The sequence below is a fragment of the Ammospiza nelsoni genome, chromosome Z (assembly GCF_027579445.1).
Source record: "Ammospiza nelsoni isolate bAmmNel1 chromosome Z, bAmmNel1.pri, whole genome shotgun sequence".
NCBI classification, from domain to species: domain Eukaryota; kingdom Metazoa; phylum Chordata; class Aves; order Passeriformes; family Passerellidae; genus Ammospiza; species Ammospiza nelsoni.
Window position 1 is genome coordinate 718,825 of NC_080669.1, and position 18,297 is coordinate 737,121.

The following is an 18,297-nucleotide window of genomic DNA, read 5'->3' on the forward strand; positions in this document are numbered from 1 at the left end:
ACCCTGGAGTGACAGTATAAGGAAGAAATGTTTCTAAAATCATGGAATATTCAGGGGAGTTAGAAAGGAAGGACAGGCCTGGTAGGCCCTGGGAAAATGTTAGGCTGCACCTGTATAATCATTTAATGACTGTGATAAATGATATGATTGTTAGATGTGATGACTGTTTCTTAACTGGATATAATTATTGTTTAATCATAACAAAAATAAACAGAAATTATGTTGGGGGGGGACTTGATGGAAATTACAGAATCCATGCTCAGATGAAATCAATGCATACAATAGAACAATATAAGCTGAATAATTAATATATAGTTATGTAATGATAAGGGTATAAAAACGTGTTCATCTCAAACCCACATCGGAGTCAGATTTGGGTCTGTACCCCTGACACCCAGAGCTCTTCAATAAAAGCACCTGCCTATAATCATTCTGTGATTGTGTGCTCCTGAACACTAACAACAGGTCCTGGATCAGTGCACCCCTCAACTGCTGCATGAGACTTCCTGATCCCCCTTCCCCTGCTGGGCTTGCTTACCTTTACCCCTACACCAATAAGGCTGTTATCAATGTATACAGCACCCCAGTCAAACTTGGGAGGATTGGTGCTTTCTCAGTGCAGCATGTTTTCAACAAGGAGAGAGATACTAAAACTCCTTGATTCAGCAAAAAAGCTCTAACACAGTCTAATGCCTTTCCTTATCTGTGGAATTGTCAGGGATGCTGCTGTGGATTGTAGGATCAGTGCAAGGTCTCCTGCAACCTTTGTCACGGAATTGCTCAAACCCCCTTCTGCAGGGAGTACCTTCAAAGTGTGGGGTTTGGTTTTTGGAACCATTCACTACTGAGGTATTTTACCATCAGGCGTGATTTTCTTCAAAATTTTAATTTTAAATCTTTACACTCAGTACAGTTTCATGGTTTAAAATACCTGCCCTTACACAGAAGTACAAAATGCCTCCCTTATTGTGCCATGACAGTTTTTTCATACACTTCAAATTTGTACTGGATCCCATTCTCTTCTTGGATATCAGCAGGGACACCTGGGTACCTAGGGAGAGAGGAGAAGAAAAAGCAAAAGCCAACAAGCAGGTAAGAATATCATCACGATTCACCTGTAATTTATCCAATCAACCAGAAAAGCAAGTTATTTGGAAAAAAAAATGAAAACATTGTTTTTTAGAACAGGTACACCATTTTCAGGACTCATATTAACTACTATCCATGATTTATATGCACGTCTTTTAGACCAAGAAGGCATACTCTGACACAAAACAACACCACCCCTATTTTTGGCTTAAAGAAATACCCAACATTTTTTATTAAAGCCTCCAATATGTTATTGAAAATGTCAGCCAAGGAAGACAAGATTATGGAACATTTTGGTCTTTTTCCTTGCCTTGCTTTTCCTAAGTTGGTTTAGAGGAAATGCTAAGGACAAGGCTTTTTACAAGTTTGCAAGAGATTACTAAACAGGCGACTGCTACCACAGAAAGAGTTCCTCTATATTCCAGGTTTTCTAAGCCACTTCTTATTAATAGATGCTTTCAAAAATCTTTTCATCTCCCCGCAAAAGAAGAAGGATTTTGTATGAGTAATACTGACTTTGAGGGAGAGATAATTTTAAATTTATTTGCTAAGGTTTGGCATCGTCAGGTTTCCACTTCAGTGAGGAAATTACCTGTTATTTTACAAAATCATGTTCTAACACCAATGTTCATTTCAGTACATTGGCCAAAAACAACGTATAGCTAGGAACAGCCGAGAGGGAGCGCTGGGGTCAGATCTCAGGACACTCAAATGAGCACAGAGTAGTTCACAATATATTGGAGCTGGAGAAGATGACTCATCCTCCCCACCCACCTTGTCTGTCCTGCATCCCTCTTCCCTGCCCCTGCCTATCCTCCCCCAGAGCTGTGCTAATCCATTCCTGCGCCCCCCGAGGAGAGGTTCACTCCTCGTACTTTCTATTTCTTCCATTGCTGCTCTGTAACCAGCTGAGAGCCAAAACAGGAGCAGCAGGAGGAAAACAGGTCTGGTCCTTCTGGTTTTGAGGCAAAAATTCAGGGGTCTGAATTTTTGCTGCTCCTCAGTGCCTGTTGGGTGTAATCTTGTTGGAGAGAACATAAAAGCACAACAGCAATATGACAAAGATAATCTAGAAGAAACCACAGAGAATGGCAGAAATGGTAAGTTTTTGTACACCTTTTCCTACTGCATTTATTAGGAAGAAGGAATTTTCTCAAGAGGGAAGGAATAACCTTAGAAATACATAAACTCAAGCCGCTACGCCTAAGTCCATTTAATTTGTCTTTGGCAATTTTATAAAAGACATTCAGAGGCCGAATACAATTTACTAACAACATACTGAGAGTTACAAAGCTTAGTAAATATTTGAGTAATTCTAAACCAGGAAACAATAGGAAAAAGCTATTTTTGCAGCAAACTGACATAGACAATTCTTTACTGTGAAGATCATAGGAAAGGTGAAAGACACAGCAAGTTCCAAGAGAACCAGTGTAGAGTGTGGTGCCATTCCAGGTTGTAAGTGAAGTATGATTCTGGGGAAAAATTCACCTCAAACTCAAACCAACATGGCCTTTAATATGACCCTTAAAACATTCAAATTAGATTACTCTGAGGACAAGCCTGGTACTCATTTTGGTACTTACTCTGTTAGAAGCTTGTAGTCTTTATGGTCAATTTCTGGAAAAAATGTGTCACTTTCAAACTCTTTCAAGATTCTTGTCACAAACAATCGATGATGAATTGGCTTCTCCATTGCTGCCTTTAGAAACAACACAAACTCAGTCACAATTTTATGTATCACAGGCTTTTAGCAAAGCCGCGAAAATTACACTCTGAATCTCCTCTTTTAGACTCTGCTGAAGAGCACTTTCTAAAGGGGTAATTTCACCCTGTGTCAGTTCCACCTGGTAAGTGGCAGCAATACCCTATTCTCAGAGCCTGGGGTATCTGACAGAAGTTAAGAACAAAATTTGAACAGCCCTGTGAGAAGAAAGGAACAGTAGGCCCAGTAGCAACAAGCAATTTCTGAAACACACCTCTTTGGGAGACAGGAAAGTTTAAGTGGTGAGAGATGCCCACACCACAAGGTAATTTGTTATGATGCTTAATATCACTGCTAGGGATTTGTGCTGTATTTTTTGGAATTCCAGATATCAATCTACCCCTTGGTTTAACTCCAAAGTTGAATCTGTTGCTCTTCTCTGGAAATGCTGCAGCACCTCAAGGCCTTTCTTGCTGTGAGGGGCTTAAAACTGATCATAGCATTCAAGGAGCAGCATCTCTGGATATTTCCAGAGATATGTATATTTCCAAGGTCCTTGGATGAAAATGTTCTAAGAGAATGTTTGTTAGGTGAGGCTTTCACCAACAAATTCAGAAGTTAGGAATATATATTTTGTTTTGAGATTGAAAATGGCAACTCTTCCAGACCTTGTGGGCATTACAATAACCCATGAAAAGCTACTCTAGGGCTGGTTACAATACATTTTTGAAAAGCTTGTAGCTGTTCCTCTCTTTCGCTTACACTGGCAACGAGCAGGGCTTTTTGTGGAAGGTGACTCACCATGCAGCAGGCTATTAGCTACTACTTCAACAAGCACAGGAACCAAGTAATAACAAATGGAATCCAATAAAATTAATTAACCACCGCTGAGAGGCTAATTTGTAGAAAAGCTGCTTTACTAGAGAACAGTTAGAAATGAAAGAGGTAAGTCACAGCACACAAGCCTCGAACAGCACTGAACTGGTGTCCATCCAGTACACATATACTAGTATTTTTCTTTGTTTAGGGATAGGGAGGTAAGAAGAGTCACACTTGCAAAATGACAGAATAATAATCTGTTTCACAAATAAAAACAGGTGTTCTGTAAACAGAGACACTTCTGCTTTGTAGTAGAAGAACAAATCAACTTCCTATCCAACCCTGTGGGGGATTCAGCTCTATCAAGAACTCTCTACCACCACAACAGGCCAGGGAGGAGCACAGGGAGGGACCGACCACAGGCAGTGCAAAGAAAGTTAAATTATCACAGCTTAACTGTAATTTAGAAGGCATTTTAAATTAAAAACCTGGAATTTCACAACGTGTTTTTGAAAAAGTGTAACTGAGAAATTTATATAAGATAAAGACACAATCTATGAATTAAATCACTATAATAGATCACTAAACACAAATAACCAAGAAATAAGATGTAGATTTTGATTTGAATTTCAGAACGTTAATATTTCATTCAACAAAACCAGCTGAAAAGCCAATATTCTCACATAATCACCCTCAGGCCAGACCCTGCCCCATGGACCTGTCCCACCACCCTGAGCCCTGCCACCCCAGTTACTGCCCATGGGGACAGCTCCTGTTCCCTTGGGAACACCTGGTCCCCCCTGTTCTCCAGAGACAACTTCAGAGAAATAAATTCTGTGTCAAACACGAAACTTTCCACAGGTGGAGCCTCCAAAGGAGCCTGTTCAGGGAGGCCTGGATTCTGACACTGCCTCAGTGAAATACTGCTGAGGACATGGCAGGGTGGCAAAGGAGTTTTGTCATAGTTCTGTCCGTTCCACAAGGAATAAAACAGGTCCTCACTGATATTCAATTCCGTCTTGCCCTGTCCAGCCCACTCCATCGGTTTCACCATTTTTTTGGGACCAAATAGAAATTAGAGGAGGCACAGAGCTGAGCTGGTGGAATGCTGATATACTCACTCAACATCATAAAACCATACCATACACATAAAGAAATTGACACTCGCATCTGTTGGTTTTTGTGGATTTGTATGTGTGTGTTTTTGTTGTTGTGGTTTTGTTTGGTTTTCTTAACATCCTATTTAATATTTAAGGATGTGATGGACTTACAAGTCTTACTCCCAGCAAAACCTCAATGTTGTTTTTGACCCACACAGTTTAAATGTAGTTACAAGAGACTGATACAATTCATACTGAGTGGACTCAGAGTAATCTAGTCCAGTGGAAGATGTCCACGTCCATGACAAGAGGTTTGGAATGACAAGGGCCTTTAAACCCTTTCCAGCCTAAACCCTTCTGTGGGCCTCGGCCCTCCCCAGGGTGTGCAGAGAGCACTATTTTTCAGAGTCGAGGCCAAGACCTGAGCCTCTCTAGAGACAGTATCTCCACACTGGTGCAGCAGCGTCTTGACTCAGAACAGAAACCTGGTTTTGAAATCACAGGATTGTAGAATCTCCAAGGTTGGAAGAGACTTCCAAGACCACTGAGCCCAACTGCTACTGATTCTTCCAACTCTCCCCACTCACCATGCTTGAGGTGTAGGTGGGAGCAGCTTTGATATCCACGAATGAAACATCTTGGGGATGAAGCAGAGCCAGAAGCTGTGCTCCAGTACATCTGGTGAGCTCTAACAGCTGTGGGGGACTCCAGGGCCAGCACCACAAGCCCCCAGCACACAAGAAGCACTCACAAGCCAGCACACAGCCCTCCAAACATGAAGTGCTCACACAAGATCACAGAGCGCCTTCCACGAGGTGTAACAGCTTCACAACTGCTGTAACCTACTGCTGGGCTCCTCCTTCCTCATCCAGGCAAACAACAGCAACCCCAGCTCCTCCTGGAGCTCAGGAGATCCACAACAGTGCACAGGGGATCCAGATAGCATTGCACTAATATCCAAGCAAATTTACCACGTAAGCCTGTGCTGTCAGAAGGCCAAAAGCTTCCCTGGGGGCATTGCTACTGCCCTGCAGCTACATTAGGAGATAATAAACCTGATGAGGGATCAGCGTCCAGTCAAATTCAAGAAGATGACACCCACATGAGTTTTCCTGAACCATCACTGAACTGATAGAGCTGTTTTCAATCTTTCCTGATCTCACTTGCCAATACCAACACTCCACCCAGCCTCTCCCTGTCCCCACTGCTCCCCCTTTCCCTGCTGCAGAGGTCAGGTCAGTTTCCACACTGTGTGAGCCCAGCGTCAGTGTGACCTACATGAGGGCTTGGATGGCCACCACAGCTCACAGAGGGCCTGAGGCAGCTGATGCCAATCCTCTCATGCCCTGGAGAGAACCGTGCCCTTGAGAACCTAGGAGCAGTGGGAGAGATGGCCAGAACCAACAGAGGGATGCTCTGTGTCCTTGCAAGTGTTCACAGCTTTGGCCCTCACTCTCCTGCGGTCTGAGGAGGAAAAGGATGTGAACAGCAGCAAACCCCTGCCTCCATCCCACTCCTGACAGGCAGCATCCTGTCCCAAAACGCCATCCTGGAGCACATGCTGTAGTACCTTGGCTTGCCTCAGTTCCTAAAGGCTGGGCAGGGCACTGCAGGGCACTGCAGGGCACTGCAGCCACCTGCACCTGAGACTGAGTGGACACCCGTGTCCCAAAGGGGCACTCAGACAGCCGGGCAGCTGAGGCCCCTTGGCCCAGCCCCATGCATGAGGGCAGGTCGGGCTGGTGCTCCAGCACGGGGTCTGGGCCAAGCAGAGGCCACTGCAGCCCAGACATCCTCAACAGCCCAGGGCACCGCCAGGGGTATGGCAAACAGAAACCAGCAGGCCCTGGAAGGTCATGGCACACTCCCTGCTCACACCATCCACAGAAACAGGCCTGCAGCATTGTTCCCAGAGCTTGGCTACAACAGCTCTGATGGGGTGGAGCTCCCCAAGGCAAACTGACTGACTGATGATACTGTGCTATGGCTAGGAGCTGTGTTAAAAAGCTCCACAGGACAAAAAGCCATTGTCTGAAATAACGATGTGGGACCTGGAGGCGCTGTCTGGCAATGGCAAAGCTGACACCCTCACATCCTGTGCATTCTGTGTCAGCTGCAGTGCTGTCCTTCTCCTCCTCGGGCACGCACAGCAGCCCTGACAGGCTGTCAGAGCACACGGCTGCCTGTGGTTCCACTCCACAGCGATCCCGATGGAAAACCACTGTGCCCCAAGGAGTTAGCAACCCACAGAACAATTACCCTGCTCACACCATGCTCCTTGCACACAACATGACAGGGTCACACAGAAAACCATTAACAGAGAGCCTGGAGGCAGATCCCACTGGGAACTTGTAAATCTGCCACCTGCAAGAGCTTCCCCTGGTCTAAAGGGGCAGCAAGGAACCCCCATGGGAACATTCTTCCTGTTTGACGGTAGAAAGCATAAACAGACTTGGTTTTCTCCTGTAAGAGAGTCCTGTCACAGCCTGAATAATCAAAATGGGGTGGGTCTTTCTATGGACAAGAACAGACTGTATTAATGAACAAAAGCAGGTCTCAACCTTTGAGCCGCACAAACTAGTGAAATCAAAGTAACGCTTTAAAACCAAATACCTACAACTACTGAACAAAATTATTCTCTTTAATTACCAATTGCTATTTTATTTCCCACACATTTCTACACAGTATAATGAAAATATTCCTGTAAAATCCTTTGTGCATCTTTAATACAGGCACTAAAAATATTACTTGTAGTGAGCCTTCCCTTCTTCACGCTGGACATTCCCATCTCTCTCAATGCTTGTCCAGGTCCAGCATAGCCAGGTCTCCTATTACTTGGCACATTCCCTTGTACTGATCAGTACAAACAGTACTTTCCAATTTATTCTTGATCAAAACTGCCAATTTATAATGTGAGTATTGGTGAGTCATGGTCTAAAAAAAGGCATTATTTTCTCCCGAATATCAGAAGCCTCCAGGACAGATGCTCTTGGAAGAAGCAGCAGAAGCAAAAAGTCTTGACAGCTGAGCCTGTGGCAGGGAAGGGGCCAATGCTGCTGCTCACAGCTGGCTGTGGCTCTGCCCTCTGTGAGGAGAAGCCCTCTCCAGAAACCCTCTGCATGGCACAGGCACTGTCACGGCAGAGAGCCAAGGACATTTCTCCTGTAGGATAACATCTGATTATAGGCTGAATGCATCTGCACAGGGAACACACGGACTTCACCACGAGGAACAACAGTGCTATTTCACCTCATCTTCTTACAATCTTAGCAATCCCTAGCTACTTCATTCCTTTACTGTCAAAGATGCATTTCCTCAGACACAGAGGCTCACGCAAAGCACACAAGGCAAGAAGTACCAGAAAAATGCATTTTCCTACCCTGTACACAGGGCACAGCATCAGCCCTGACTCCCCACCAGGTGCATTATGGCACTGTCACCACACATCTCACGTCTGAGTGCCCAGCAACAACTGCAGTCTATCTCCCAGCATGCCTGTAATGACTACAGGGCAGCAGCACTGTTCCTTTTACTGTTAAACAGAATTTGCTTTACAATTCTTGACCCAGGGAGTGGGAGCAGCAGGAACACTGCTGGATGGGAAAGCAGAGTGAGTGCGACCTTTTGTTGTGTGGTTATCTCCTGTTATTGCAACACCATGACCTGTCAGCTCTCTCTAAATCCTATTTTCTTCTCCATTTACATGTACAAAGTGTCATACTCTGGGCTAAACACGCTGGAGCACTTTTCCTTTTTTCTTCTTTTCATACCCTTTGCAGGGTCAGTCAGCAATCTCAGTAAAATAAACACAAAAACACGGGCTCAGTAAAATAAACATAATAATATGGGCTTTTTTCTGAAGAATCCAGCAATTTAGGTATTTATGAAAAGCTCTCAAAAGCACAATAACAGTGTGACACTTGCCCACTGGCAAGAGCAATGTTCAGCTTCTAGACAGGTATTCTGAGCCTGAGAGTTGAGATCCTACTCTCTGAGACCTGTTCTGTCGCAATGTCTGCAGTTTGCTGGGAATGTGAAGGGAAAGCACCCCCTAAAGCAGCAGTAACAGGAACTTCATCCTCATCCCACCACAGAAAATAAGTAATTTAGGAGGAGGCTAAATGTACCTTGTACACTGAAGTGCCTCCCACGATCCAAACCATGTCTACTTTACTTTTCAGCTCTGGTGAATCCAAAAGAGCTAGAGCATCATCCAGACTTTTGGAAAGATAATGTGCTCCTTTTGGGGCTTCCCTAGAAAAAGCAAAGCTCTGTTACTAAATAAATCAAGGACAATTGATCATGATCATCAATACACTCTAGACACAAAATGTGCTTTGCTGAATTAACAAATAACCACATGCAGCACGTCAGTTAATTATTTTGAAGTGCCTGTTATTGCTGAATTATGTTTGAAGTCTCATCTGACTGTAGGATTGCTCAACAGATCACAGCATAACTGTAATTTAGAAGGCATTCTAAATAAAGAATCTGGAATTTCACAGCATATTTCTGAAAAAGTGTGACTGAGAAATTTACATATCTGTAAGATAAAGACAATCTATAAATTAAACACAGATCATTCAATACAGATAATCAAGAAATAAAATGTAGATTTTGAGCTGAATTTCAGAACGTTAATATTTCATTCAACAAAACCAGCTGAAAAGCCAATATTCTCACATAACCACCTGCAAATCAACCTACATCCTCCAAAGCAATAAAGCACTACAAATGGACATTTGTGTTTAAAAATATTTGTGTGACTGTGGGTGATGCATTCAAGAAGTGAGTTCTGAAAAAGGACAGTTCATCTCATCCACAAATCCTAATAAAAATGAACTTCAAAAAATGAACTCTGGGCCACCAGTATATGCAGGGACTAGAGAAATACAGTTAAACACTGAGTCAGAAATACTACTGAAAATTGTCAAATGGTTTGTGAGTAGAGTGAAAAGCAGTACTCATGAAGCAAAGTAATGACAATTACCTTGTGAATGAATTTTTAAATATTCAAAATTAAGAGTAAGGTAGTCATAACACTCAGAACCAACAGCAGAAATGCTTTCTAAACAGGTATCAAAAATGCTACATTTGGGACTACTGTATGGTGTAGCACTACAGACATTTTTTGGTGCAGGTTTTTATTTGTTTTACAGGGCCCTTATTTATCATACTTACTTGAGCTCCCTGCTGAGCACAATATTAATCCTGTCTTTTAAAGGACGGTTCTTCTCAGGGATGGAGAACCACGTCTTTTTACCCATTATCACTGCATTCTGTTTACCTGAGCAGGAGAGAATGGATTTGAATTGTTTAGAGACACTGATGGACTTCCCCTGCCTTTCCAAGCCCCTCTGCAGCAGTTAGCAAAAGCACAAGCTCAGGCCCCAGTTCTCAAATGAGAACTGATTTATAAAGCCACAACAATTTCCAGCAGAAGAACCACTCAAATTAAACCCAAAGTCAAAGTGCTACAGGTGATCAATCACACCCTAATATTCACACATAAATATGATTTCTGACCAAACCCAAACATTCATAACCTGATTACCTCTCATATGTAAAACTGCTAAGGAAAGAAATGTTTCTCTTCATGAGGAAAAGGAGTTATCAGACAAAAAAACCACAATGCCAACATGGTCACTCTTTCCATGTTATTTCCAGGATGAGACACAACAGAGGCAAAGGTGACATCCCTGGTGTGAAGATTTATGGCAGCACAATCCATTGAGAAGTCTGGTTATGAAGCACTTTACCTGCCCAGCATCTGAGATCACAGCTTATCAAAAGATCTGCAGGCAGGACAGAGCAAAATGTTTCTTTGTAATTATATTTCAAACATCTTTTTTCTTGATCACAGCTTATTTCTGCCAGGTAAGATGCAACTTGCAGACATCTAAAAAGACTGACAACTGTCAGTTGTGTTCTGCCCTTTTTTAGTACGCACAGGGTTGCAAAGGGTTGAACCAGGTCTTCTAAACATACGTAAAGTTTTTCACTCAGTACTGTTTCAAAATGAGATCACGCATTCCTTGTGGATTATGGAACATTCAAATCAGACAATTTGAGTAAGTATCTTAATCAAAACAGACTTTCAAGGCAGAAAATGGAGTATGGCACGTAATCAAAATATAGGAATATACGAACCTGACCAAAAGTGAGTTTTTACCAAACAAGTGAATTTTAACAGCATTAAAAAACCCCTAAACAAACCATGAAAAAGTGACCGTGTTGACAAACAACTGAAGTATTTCTGCTCTGTGGTTTGGACTTTATGGTGCATGGATTTGGCTCAGCACTCAGAAAACTCAGCAAAATTAGACACAAGGGTCAGAGGGGTGGGTCCAATGGCCAAGGCTGAGCCACAGCAAACCAGCGAGATAAGCTAATGCGGACTGAAAAAAAACCAAACCACCTGTGCTAATTAAGCAGCTTGTGAAAACCTTCCCATTTTAACTTGGAGTTTCATGTAAAGGTTTGTTGGATAAACTTTAGATGAAGTTTTCTATTCTTCTGGTGAAAGAAGGGACTTGAAAATTGCTCCCTAAGAGGACCAATCTGCAACTCCTCTGAAATACCTGCTTCATCCTCTTTCCTCACCTAGCCCGGGCGATTGGAAGGGTTGAAATACAGGTGGGACTTGTGAGGGCAGGCAGGGCAGAGGGCCGAGGCAGGGAAAGGCCGGAGCCGAGCTCGGGGCATCACACGCCCCACACCTTACCTTCCACACAGGCCGTGCTCGTCATTCTCTGGAAGTACTTGTACTCATTCCTGCCGGGGAAGCACGGACTGCGTTACAACGTGCCTTAAGAATAAGTTCTCTAATTTATATATATTTCTTTTCTGCAAGTTCTTTAATTTCAATGAAAAATCCCCCCGTGATGGATGTGTTGCTGGAGGCCGGGGAGAGGCGGTTGGGCAGAGCTGACGAGACCTTTGTCCCCCAGCGGTGCTCGCATGAGCGATAACCTGCGGCCACCGCATGAGAGAGAGCCCACACAAAAACAGCCCCACAGTCGCGCTCCCGCCACGCCGCCGTTTCCCCGCCTCACACAGCATCCCCACAAGCACTACAGCTCCCAGCGCGCCCCGCGCGGCCCCGCCGCGCCCGCCCGCTGCCGCGCGGCGCGAGGCACGCTGGGGGCTGTAGTGCGGGCGGGGGGCGCAGCGGCGGCGGGCCGCGGTACCTGAGCGGCGGCCAGGGTAGCCGCCCGTCCTTGCCGATGCCCATGTTCTGGCTGACGGCCACGATGGAGTTCAGCGAGCGCGCCATGGCCGGGCCGCTCCGCGCCGCGCCGGGGCCGTGCCGTGCCGGGGCCGTGCCGTGCCGGGGCGGTTCGGGGCGTGCCGAGCGGGCGCATCCGGCGGGAGGCGGTGCCGCGGCGCGGGGCCCGGCCATGCCGCGGGGCCGGCGGGGCGCCGGGGCCGCGGGGCAGCCGGTGCTGAGCAGGTTCTTCGGGGCGGCGGCGAGCGGCGGCGAGAGCGGGCCCCGTTACACGGTGCGCGGGGCGGGTTGGGGCGGGCTCGGCCCGCTATCCCGGTGTCCATCCCGGTGTCCATCCGGGTGTCCATCCCGGTGTCCATCCCGGTATCCCTGACCGGGGCACGGACACTGCGGGACAGGCTGCCAGCTTCCGGCTGTACGATCTGTGTCGGCACCGGTGCCCGGGTCCTCAGGGCCAGCCGGGCAGGAAGGACACAGAGCTGCTGGACAGGGCCCAGGGCAGGCCCCAGAGAGGATTTGGGCTGTGCAGCATCTGTGGGCTGGGCAGAGCCTGCGGGAGCTGGGCTGGGCAGGCTGCCCAAGGGAACGCTGCCAGGGATGCCATCAACGCCCCCCGACATCCGCGGGGGCTGCCGGAGCACGGGCCGGGCTCTGCTCGGTGCTGCCAGTGCCAGCAGCAGCAGCAGCGGCCATCGAAGAAAGGGCAGCGAGGGGCAGGGCAGCGGGAGGGAGAACTTGTGTGCGTGGAGGGACGGCAGAGCCCTGGAACAGCTGCCCAGGGAGGGCCTGGAGTGTCCCTGTGTGGAGCCATCCCAGCCCCAGCCGGGCACCTTCCTGTGGCATGCACCAGGGCACCCGGCCTGGCCAGGGCTGGGCTGGGAGCTCCAGAGGGACATTTCTGCCCCAAATCCCCTGTGATTCTGTAATACAGGATGTGCCTGTTATAGGGGAGCTGGGGCTTGGCCCAGGTTTGGTGATCTGGGCAAGGCCAGCGTGTTGGTCCATGTCACTGTTGCTTCACACCAGTGTTGAACCCCTGTGCCTTCCAGTTTTGCAAAATGTGGAATAATATTAAGGTTATCATAAGTCAGGATGTTCTCTGGGGTTTGATCTTTGTGTACTTTGAAGCCTGACCGGCCAGAAATGAGACCTGACCAGTGGGACAGGCAGCAGCTGCATCCCTTAGTCTAAGGCTCCTGCAATCAGCAAGTTTTGGGGATGTAAATGAGGATGTCGGTGTAGGTCCCTGCAGCCCGGCAGCCTCAGGAAAGGCTCGGGGCCCCGTGTGCCGCAGCTGCCCCTGCCCAGGGCAGTGCCACCCTCAGCGCTGCGGTCACACAGGCCCGGCTGGGCTCAGCCGCCCCGGGCGCCCCTCGGGCTGTCCCAGCACAGCCCTGCCCCAGCCTGCGCGGCAATCGGGGCACTGCGGGCACCGGGGCAGGGCCGGGGCAGCCCCGGCTCTGTGTGCGTGTGAGGAACGGCAGGGATGGCACGGAGAGGGCAGGGCTCTGCTGGGACAGCCCGGGGGCACCCAGGCCTGCCCAGCCCCATGGGGGTCTCTCTCTGCAGGGTGTCACTGGCACGCTGAGGAGTGAATCCCATTTTTGGGCAGCTCTGGCGTGCAGTGAGGGAGCTGTGCTCCTGTCCCAGGTGCTGGAGCTCAGGTGACTTGGGGCCTGAGTGCTGGTAGGTGCAAGGCCAAAAGAGCGTGCAGTGATGCAGATACTCCCTGTGTCACCAGTGGGGAAAAGTGTCTGTGTCTCTGCAGGTGGATTTCATTCTGGGTTTGTATTTTCCACTCTCCCTGTAGTTACTGTTTCCAGCCCCTTCTGGCCCTGGAAGGGTGTTTGCCTTTTTTACCTGTGACTCAAGTCAGCTACTTGGGTTGCCTTTGGTCCAAATATATGTTGAAAGGTGTGGTTACGTCTTTCTGCCCTTATAGAATAAACTTCCTAATTAGTGTTAATTTGGTGGTATTTTACAGTGGGCTTGAAAACTGCTACTCATGTGGGCTGTGGTTATATGGAGGTTTTGGGTTTAGTTGGTGAGGTTGGAGTTCCTGCTTAGTTCCAAGGAAATTTAAATTCCATGGTTAAACCATCTGATGTCACGATATGAAATGTGGATGCAAGCTGCTGAAAGCACCTGTTGTGTGCTTCTGTGAGAAGTGTTTATGTTCTGCTGGATTTACAAGTTACTTCTTCATATTTAGTAAAGGTTCTTGCAAAAGGTCAATGATGAAACAGCAAAATTGGTGAATTTTCTGTTTACATAGTGTTCTAAATGCATGTTTCAAAATACGTCTAAGGAGCAGGATGCTCCAAGCTCCTCCAATCTGGTCTTGAGCAATACCAGGGATGGGAGGTTGGACAATTTTGCCTTAACTTATTGTGAAGCTGTTTGTTCTCTTTCAGAGAAGAGCCAACAGAAAAGGTAACTGAACTTATTAGCTTAATTTGCTTTTCAGGCTTCTAAATGTGGCACAAAAAGGAGCACATCTACTGAAAGCAATGAACCATGTGAAAAGAAGACCAAGGCACGGCAGATTACTCTGGAAGAGATCTGTAACCCCCTGAAGACTCAGGATAAAAGTGAGTTGACTGTTATCAAACCCTCGAGCATTGGCAGCCAGTAAATAAGTTTTTCATTGTCAGCTGCTCTGTTGCCTCAGAAATGCCTGAGTTCCATCTGGCTTTGAGCAGAGAATTTAATAAGGTAATGCTGGTATGAAAACCAGTGAATGTAAAGTTCATTACGTTTCAATAGCAAGAATTAGCCTCTTGAGTTTCAAAGTGGGAATGGTATTAAATTTGTTGGTGTGATGCTTTGAAGTATCACTAGTACACCCTCAAGAGGCAATACTGTCTGCGTAAAGAAGCATATGGAAAGAAAATCTGCTTGATTCCCAGTCTTCTTAGCTAACTTTATGGCTGTGCAGTTGTCAGTCCTAAAAATAATCTCTTCCCGCTTACAGAGAAGCACACATGTGAGGAATATTGGTTTTCCAGGGAAGGTAACCAAGCTGTTTAAGTGCATGGTTCTGTCAGGCTGGCAGAAATACTGCAGTGGGAGAGGAGAGGGAGCACAGGGAAAAGAGATGTGGAGTAAAATGGTTGTGTCTGTGCTTACTGATGTTCTTCTAATAGATGTTCTCTTTTATAAAATAAGTTGCTAATGTGTTTCTGTTGTGAATTTTCACCAAAAGAAGTATCTCAGAAGTGTGAGAGGTCCCGTATCTGTTTGGAAACTCTGGGCAGGCTGAGAGAGTTCTGCAGTGATTCGAACCAGCAGTGCACCAGTCTCCGGGAGGATGGCTTTCAGGAGAAAGAGAAATGTCCCAGTGTTACTGGGAGGAGCTCAGAACTGAAAAATCCTCTCCCATCTTGGGACAGTGGCCCAAAGGTGGCACAGAAGGTATGCAGAGCTTTGCCCCTGTGGGGCGTGTGGATTGCTTGTTATGAGTTAAACCAGCAAACTCTGGCACAGGCTGCCCTTTGTGCTCCTGTGCTGCGATGTGGAATGGTGCAGCAGAACCCCACAGACCTGTATTTGTGGGCAGATGTCTTTCTGAAGCTCCTTGCATGCTGAGCAGGTTGGCTGCTCTGGCTCCTCAGTGATACCATTGCACAGCAGCATCCTGAGGGAACAGAAGCCCTGTTGGTGTCATCTGTGCCTGTGAAGGGAGCTGTAACACCTTAATAATTAACACATGTTCAGAGAGGCACTTTGCTCAGCTTCCTTTCAGTTCCAGGTGTGGGCTCTCAAACTTCCAGCAGGCATTCTTTGCAGAAACATCGTGTAGGGTTGTCACTGAGATGTGGCTTAATCTAGTTGCTGGTAAATCTAACTAGTAAAGGTATCACTGCTTTTTCATCTGCAGAAGGTGGGGGTAGCTCACACAAAAAATTGTCATGATGATATCTATGGTGCAAATCAAGAGACTTGAATGGAGTAATGTTATTTTGCTTCCCCTTCACTTATGGGAGTAGTTAACATTAGTTAATTGGGGGGGTTTGGGGGTCAGCTGCTCAGGTTCTAGAATGCATCTCATGGCTTACTGTGGTGGCTGCTCTTTGGTGGAGTTCTCCATCTGCCTTTGTGTGGGAAGGAGCTTGTATGAAAAGCTGATTTTAACCTTCCCTGTCTGAGGGCTGTGGCCTTTACCTGGGAGGGGTTCTGCTTTGTGTGGATGTGGGGTCCAAATGCTGAAGTGAGCAGCTTGTGGCAAGATAATTCTGCTGTCGTAAGGGCTTGAGGTTCTGGGGATGTGGTCAGTTGGAGAACCCAGAAAACTTGATTTTCCTTGCCTTGGAAGGGATCCTTTTAGCTGTTTGTGTCCTGCTTTTCACTTTGTAATCTTCCTCCAGCTGGTAACTTAGACCATCTCACCAAGTCGGCTTTTGTGTTTGTTTCTACTCCTCTTGCCTGGTTTCATGCCCTTTTTTCACATGGTTTGTCATGACAGTTTCCTGTAAAATGAGACGAGGTCACCCTGTTTGGCTGGCACAGACCTTGGGCCAAAGAGTGCTGAGTTTGTGAGCTGAGGATTTTGCAGCAGGGACATCTGAGCTCCTGAGGCCACCCAAGTTCTGGGCGCAGGGCAGCTTTATTTCAGCTAGGCTGGGTTCTCTTACTTAGTGGTGTGCAGTTGTGAGGATTTTGCAGTTACAGCTAAGTCTAAGTGCTGTTTTTCCCCACTTGTTCTCTGACTGCACACTTTGTACATTCCCATGACCCAAAATATATAAGATTTAAGCCATCTGTTTCTTTTTCTTGTTTGTTTTTGTTTGTTTGTTTTTTTCTGAATTACCATTGCTGCTAAACAGTCTGTTCACTTTGTTTCTTGTAATCTGAATGGGACCCTTGGTAGAAATGGAAGTTTATTTGATTTGTTTGCAGATGCAGAATTTATAGCACAACCCGATTGTGTTTTGAATAGTCATATGCTTTAAAAAATTCTGGAGGGTTGTCTTTATATTTTTTTAACCAATACTATCTGTATTTGATCTTGTGGTGTAAGTGAGGAGGAATTTTGCTGTAAGTGAAAGACTTCTCAGCATTTTTCTCTGCACTTCTGAACCCATCACTGCTGACAATACAGAACAGCTCAGCATGGTAGAGCTGAAGTTGCTTGGCAAGAATAGGCTACATAATGTCATTGCAAATGATAAACTGCAGACAGAGTGAGCTCAAAGCATTTCAATTTGAGGTTTTAGAAACTGTAGTGCTGATTTTCTGTGTTTAAGTTGTTGTGAGAGGTTTGCTGAACTGGAGAAGGAGTACGATTTTGGTGGCTGAGACAGGGAACTGAGACTCAGACTGGTTTGTTCCTTGGTTTACTGTGGATTTTTAGAACATCATTTATCTCTTCGTGCTGGAGTTTCTCACCTCTAAACTGGAGCAGCAACTCATCCTTATTTCAATATATGGGCCTGTTTGGACTGCCCAGTCTCTGCAGCCTGCATTGTCTTGGTCTGTGCTTTGGGAGCTTATGATACAATAGGGTTCTGATTTCCTCCCAGGTGTCTGAGGACAAACTAACTTTGACTTTCAGGACATTTTAATTAATTTTCATTCCAAATATACTGTGTTCTGTACATCCTGCTGCAATAGTTGTGCTGCAGCTTGGGGCTCTTCAATGCAAGAGCAATCTTTTCCTCTGTGGTCAGTGCAAACAAAGGAGGGGCGACTGATTTGTTTGATGATTCCTAATTTCCACTTTCCCACCTTTTATTTACAGGAGGAGTTTCAACGTAATCTTAGTCAGTTTTCTGCGTCTCTTAAGTCCTATGAAAATTCTCAAAATTCTTCAGAGACAAATCTTAATAAAAGAACCAAAAGCATTTACACTCCACTAGAGCTCCAGTTTATAGAAATGAAGAAAAAGTATAAAGATGCTGTTTTGTGTGTGGAATGTGGATACAAATACCGGTTCTTTGGACAAGATGCAGAGGTAATTTTTTCCAAGATTATGGAAAGATACTTGGATTATGCTGGTGTGATCCTGGGTCTGGGGCCAGTTCTGGAAAGGAGACTTCACTGGGGGCATAAGAGGGTATTTTGTTTTGTTTTGTTACTTGAAATCAGGTTGAAAAATCTCTGTGCCCTGAAATTCAAGACTATCCATTATGCACACCTTTTTTTTGTTTTGGGTCAAAATTGCATTTATTACTTTGTAATCACGTGGTAGTGCTTGCTGTCTTGTATATTAAGAATTTAAAGTGAGTTCCTAGAATAATGTTTTGTGAGAGTTAAAGTTGAAAAACTTTCTGAGATGAATTGCATATCATGGCTCAGAACTCTACTGTAATATATATATATAATACATAACTGTAGTGTTATGTATGACATTAGGAATC

General features: G+C 45.8%; 2 protein-coding genes across 2 annotated transcripts in view; one reads left to right on the forward strand and one right to left on the reverse strand.

The window, feature by feature from the left end:
• Nucleotides 1–870: 870 nt before the first annotated feature.
• DHFR (dihydrofolate reductase) lies at nucleotides 871–12,055 on the reverse strand. Its single transcript, XM_059492044.1, has 6 exons — nucleotides 11,901–12,055; nucleotides 11,435–11,484; nucleotides 9,892–9,997; nucleotides 8,838–8,964; nucleotides 2,673–2,788; nucleotides 871–1,051 (listed from the first exon to the last, which is right to left on the reverse strand). The coding sequence occupies exons 1-6, from the start codon at nucleotides 11,984–11,986 to the stop codon at nucleotides 964–966; spliced, it is 573 nt and encodes a 190-aa protein (XP_059348027.1). The 5' UTR covers nucleotides 11,987–12,055; the 3' UTR covers nucleotides 871–963.
• Nucleotides 12,056–12,069: 14 nt separating this feature from the next.
• MSH3 (mutS homolog 3) overlaps nucleotides 12,070–18,297 on the forward strand; it is a 95,639-nt gene continuing 89,411 nt past the window's right edge. The window contains exons 1-4 of the mRNA XM_059492045.1: nucleotides 12,070–12,212; nucleotides 14,406–14,529; nucleotides 15,144–15,352; nucleotides 17,679–17,891. Coding sequence (XP_059348028.1) covers nucleotides 12,111–12,212; nucleotides 14,406–14,529; nucleotides 15,144–15,352; nucleotides 17,679–17,891 — 648 coding nt within the window. The 5' untranslated portion in view covers nucleotides 12,070–12,110. The remainder of the gene's footprint in view (nucleotides 12,213–14,405; nucleotides 14,530–15,143; nucleotides 15,353–17,678; nucleotides 17,892–18,297) is intronic.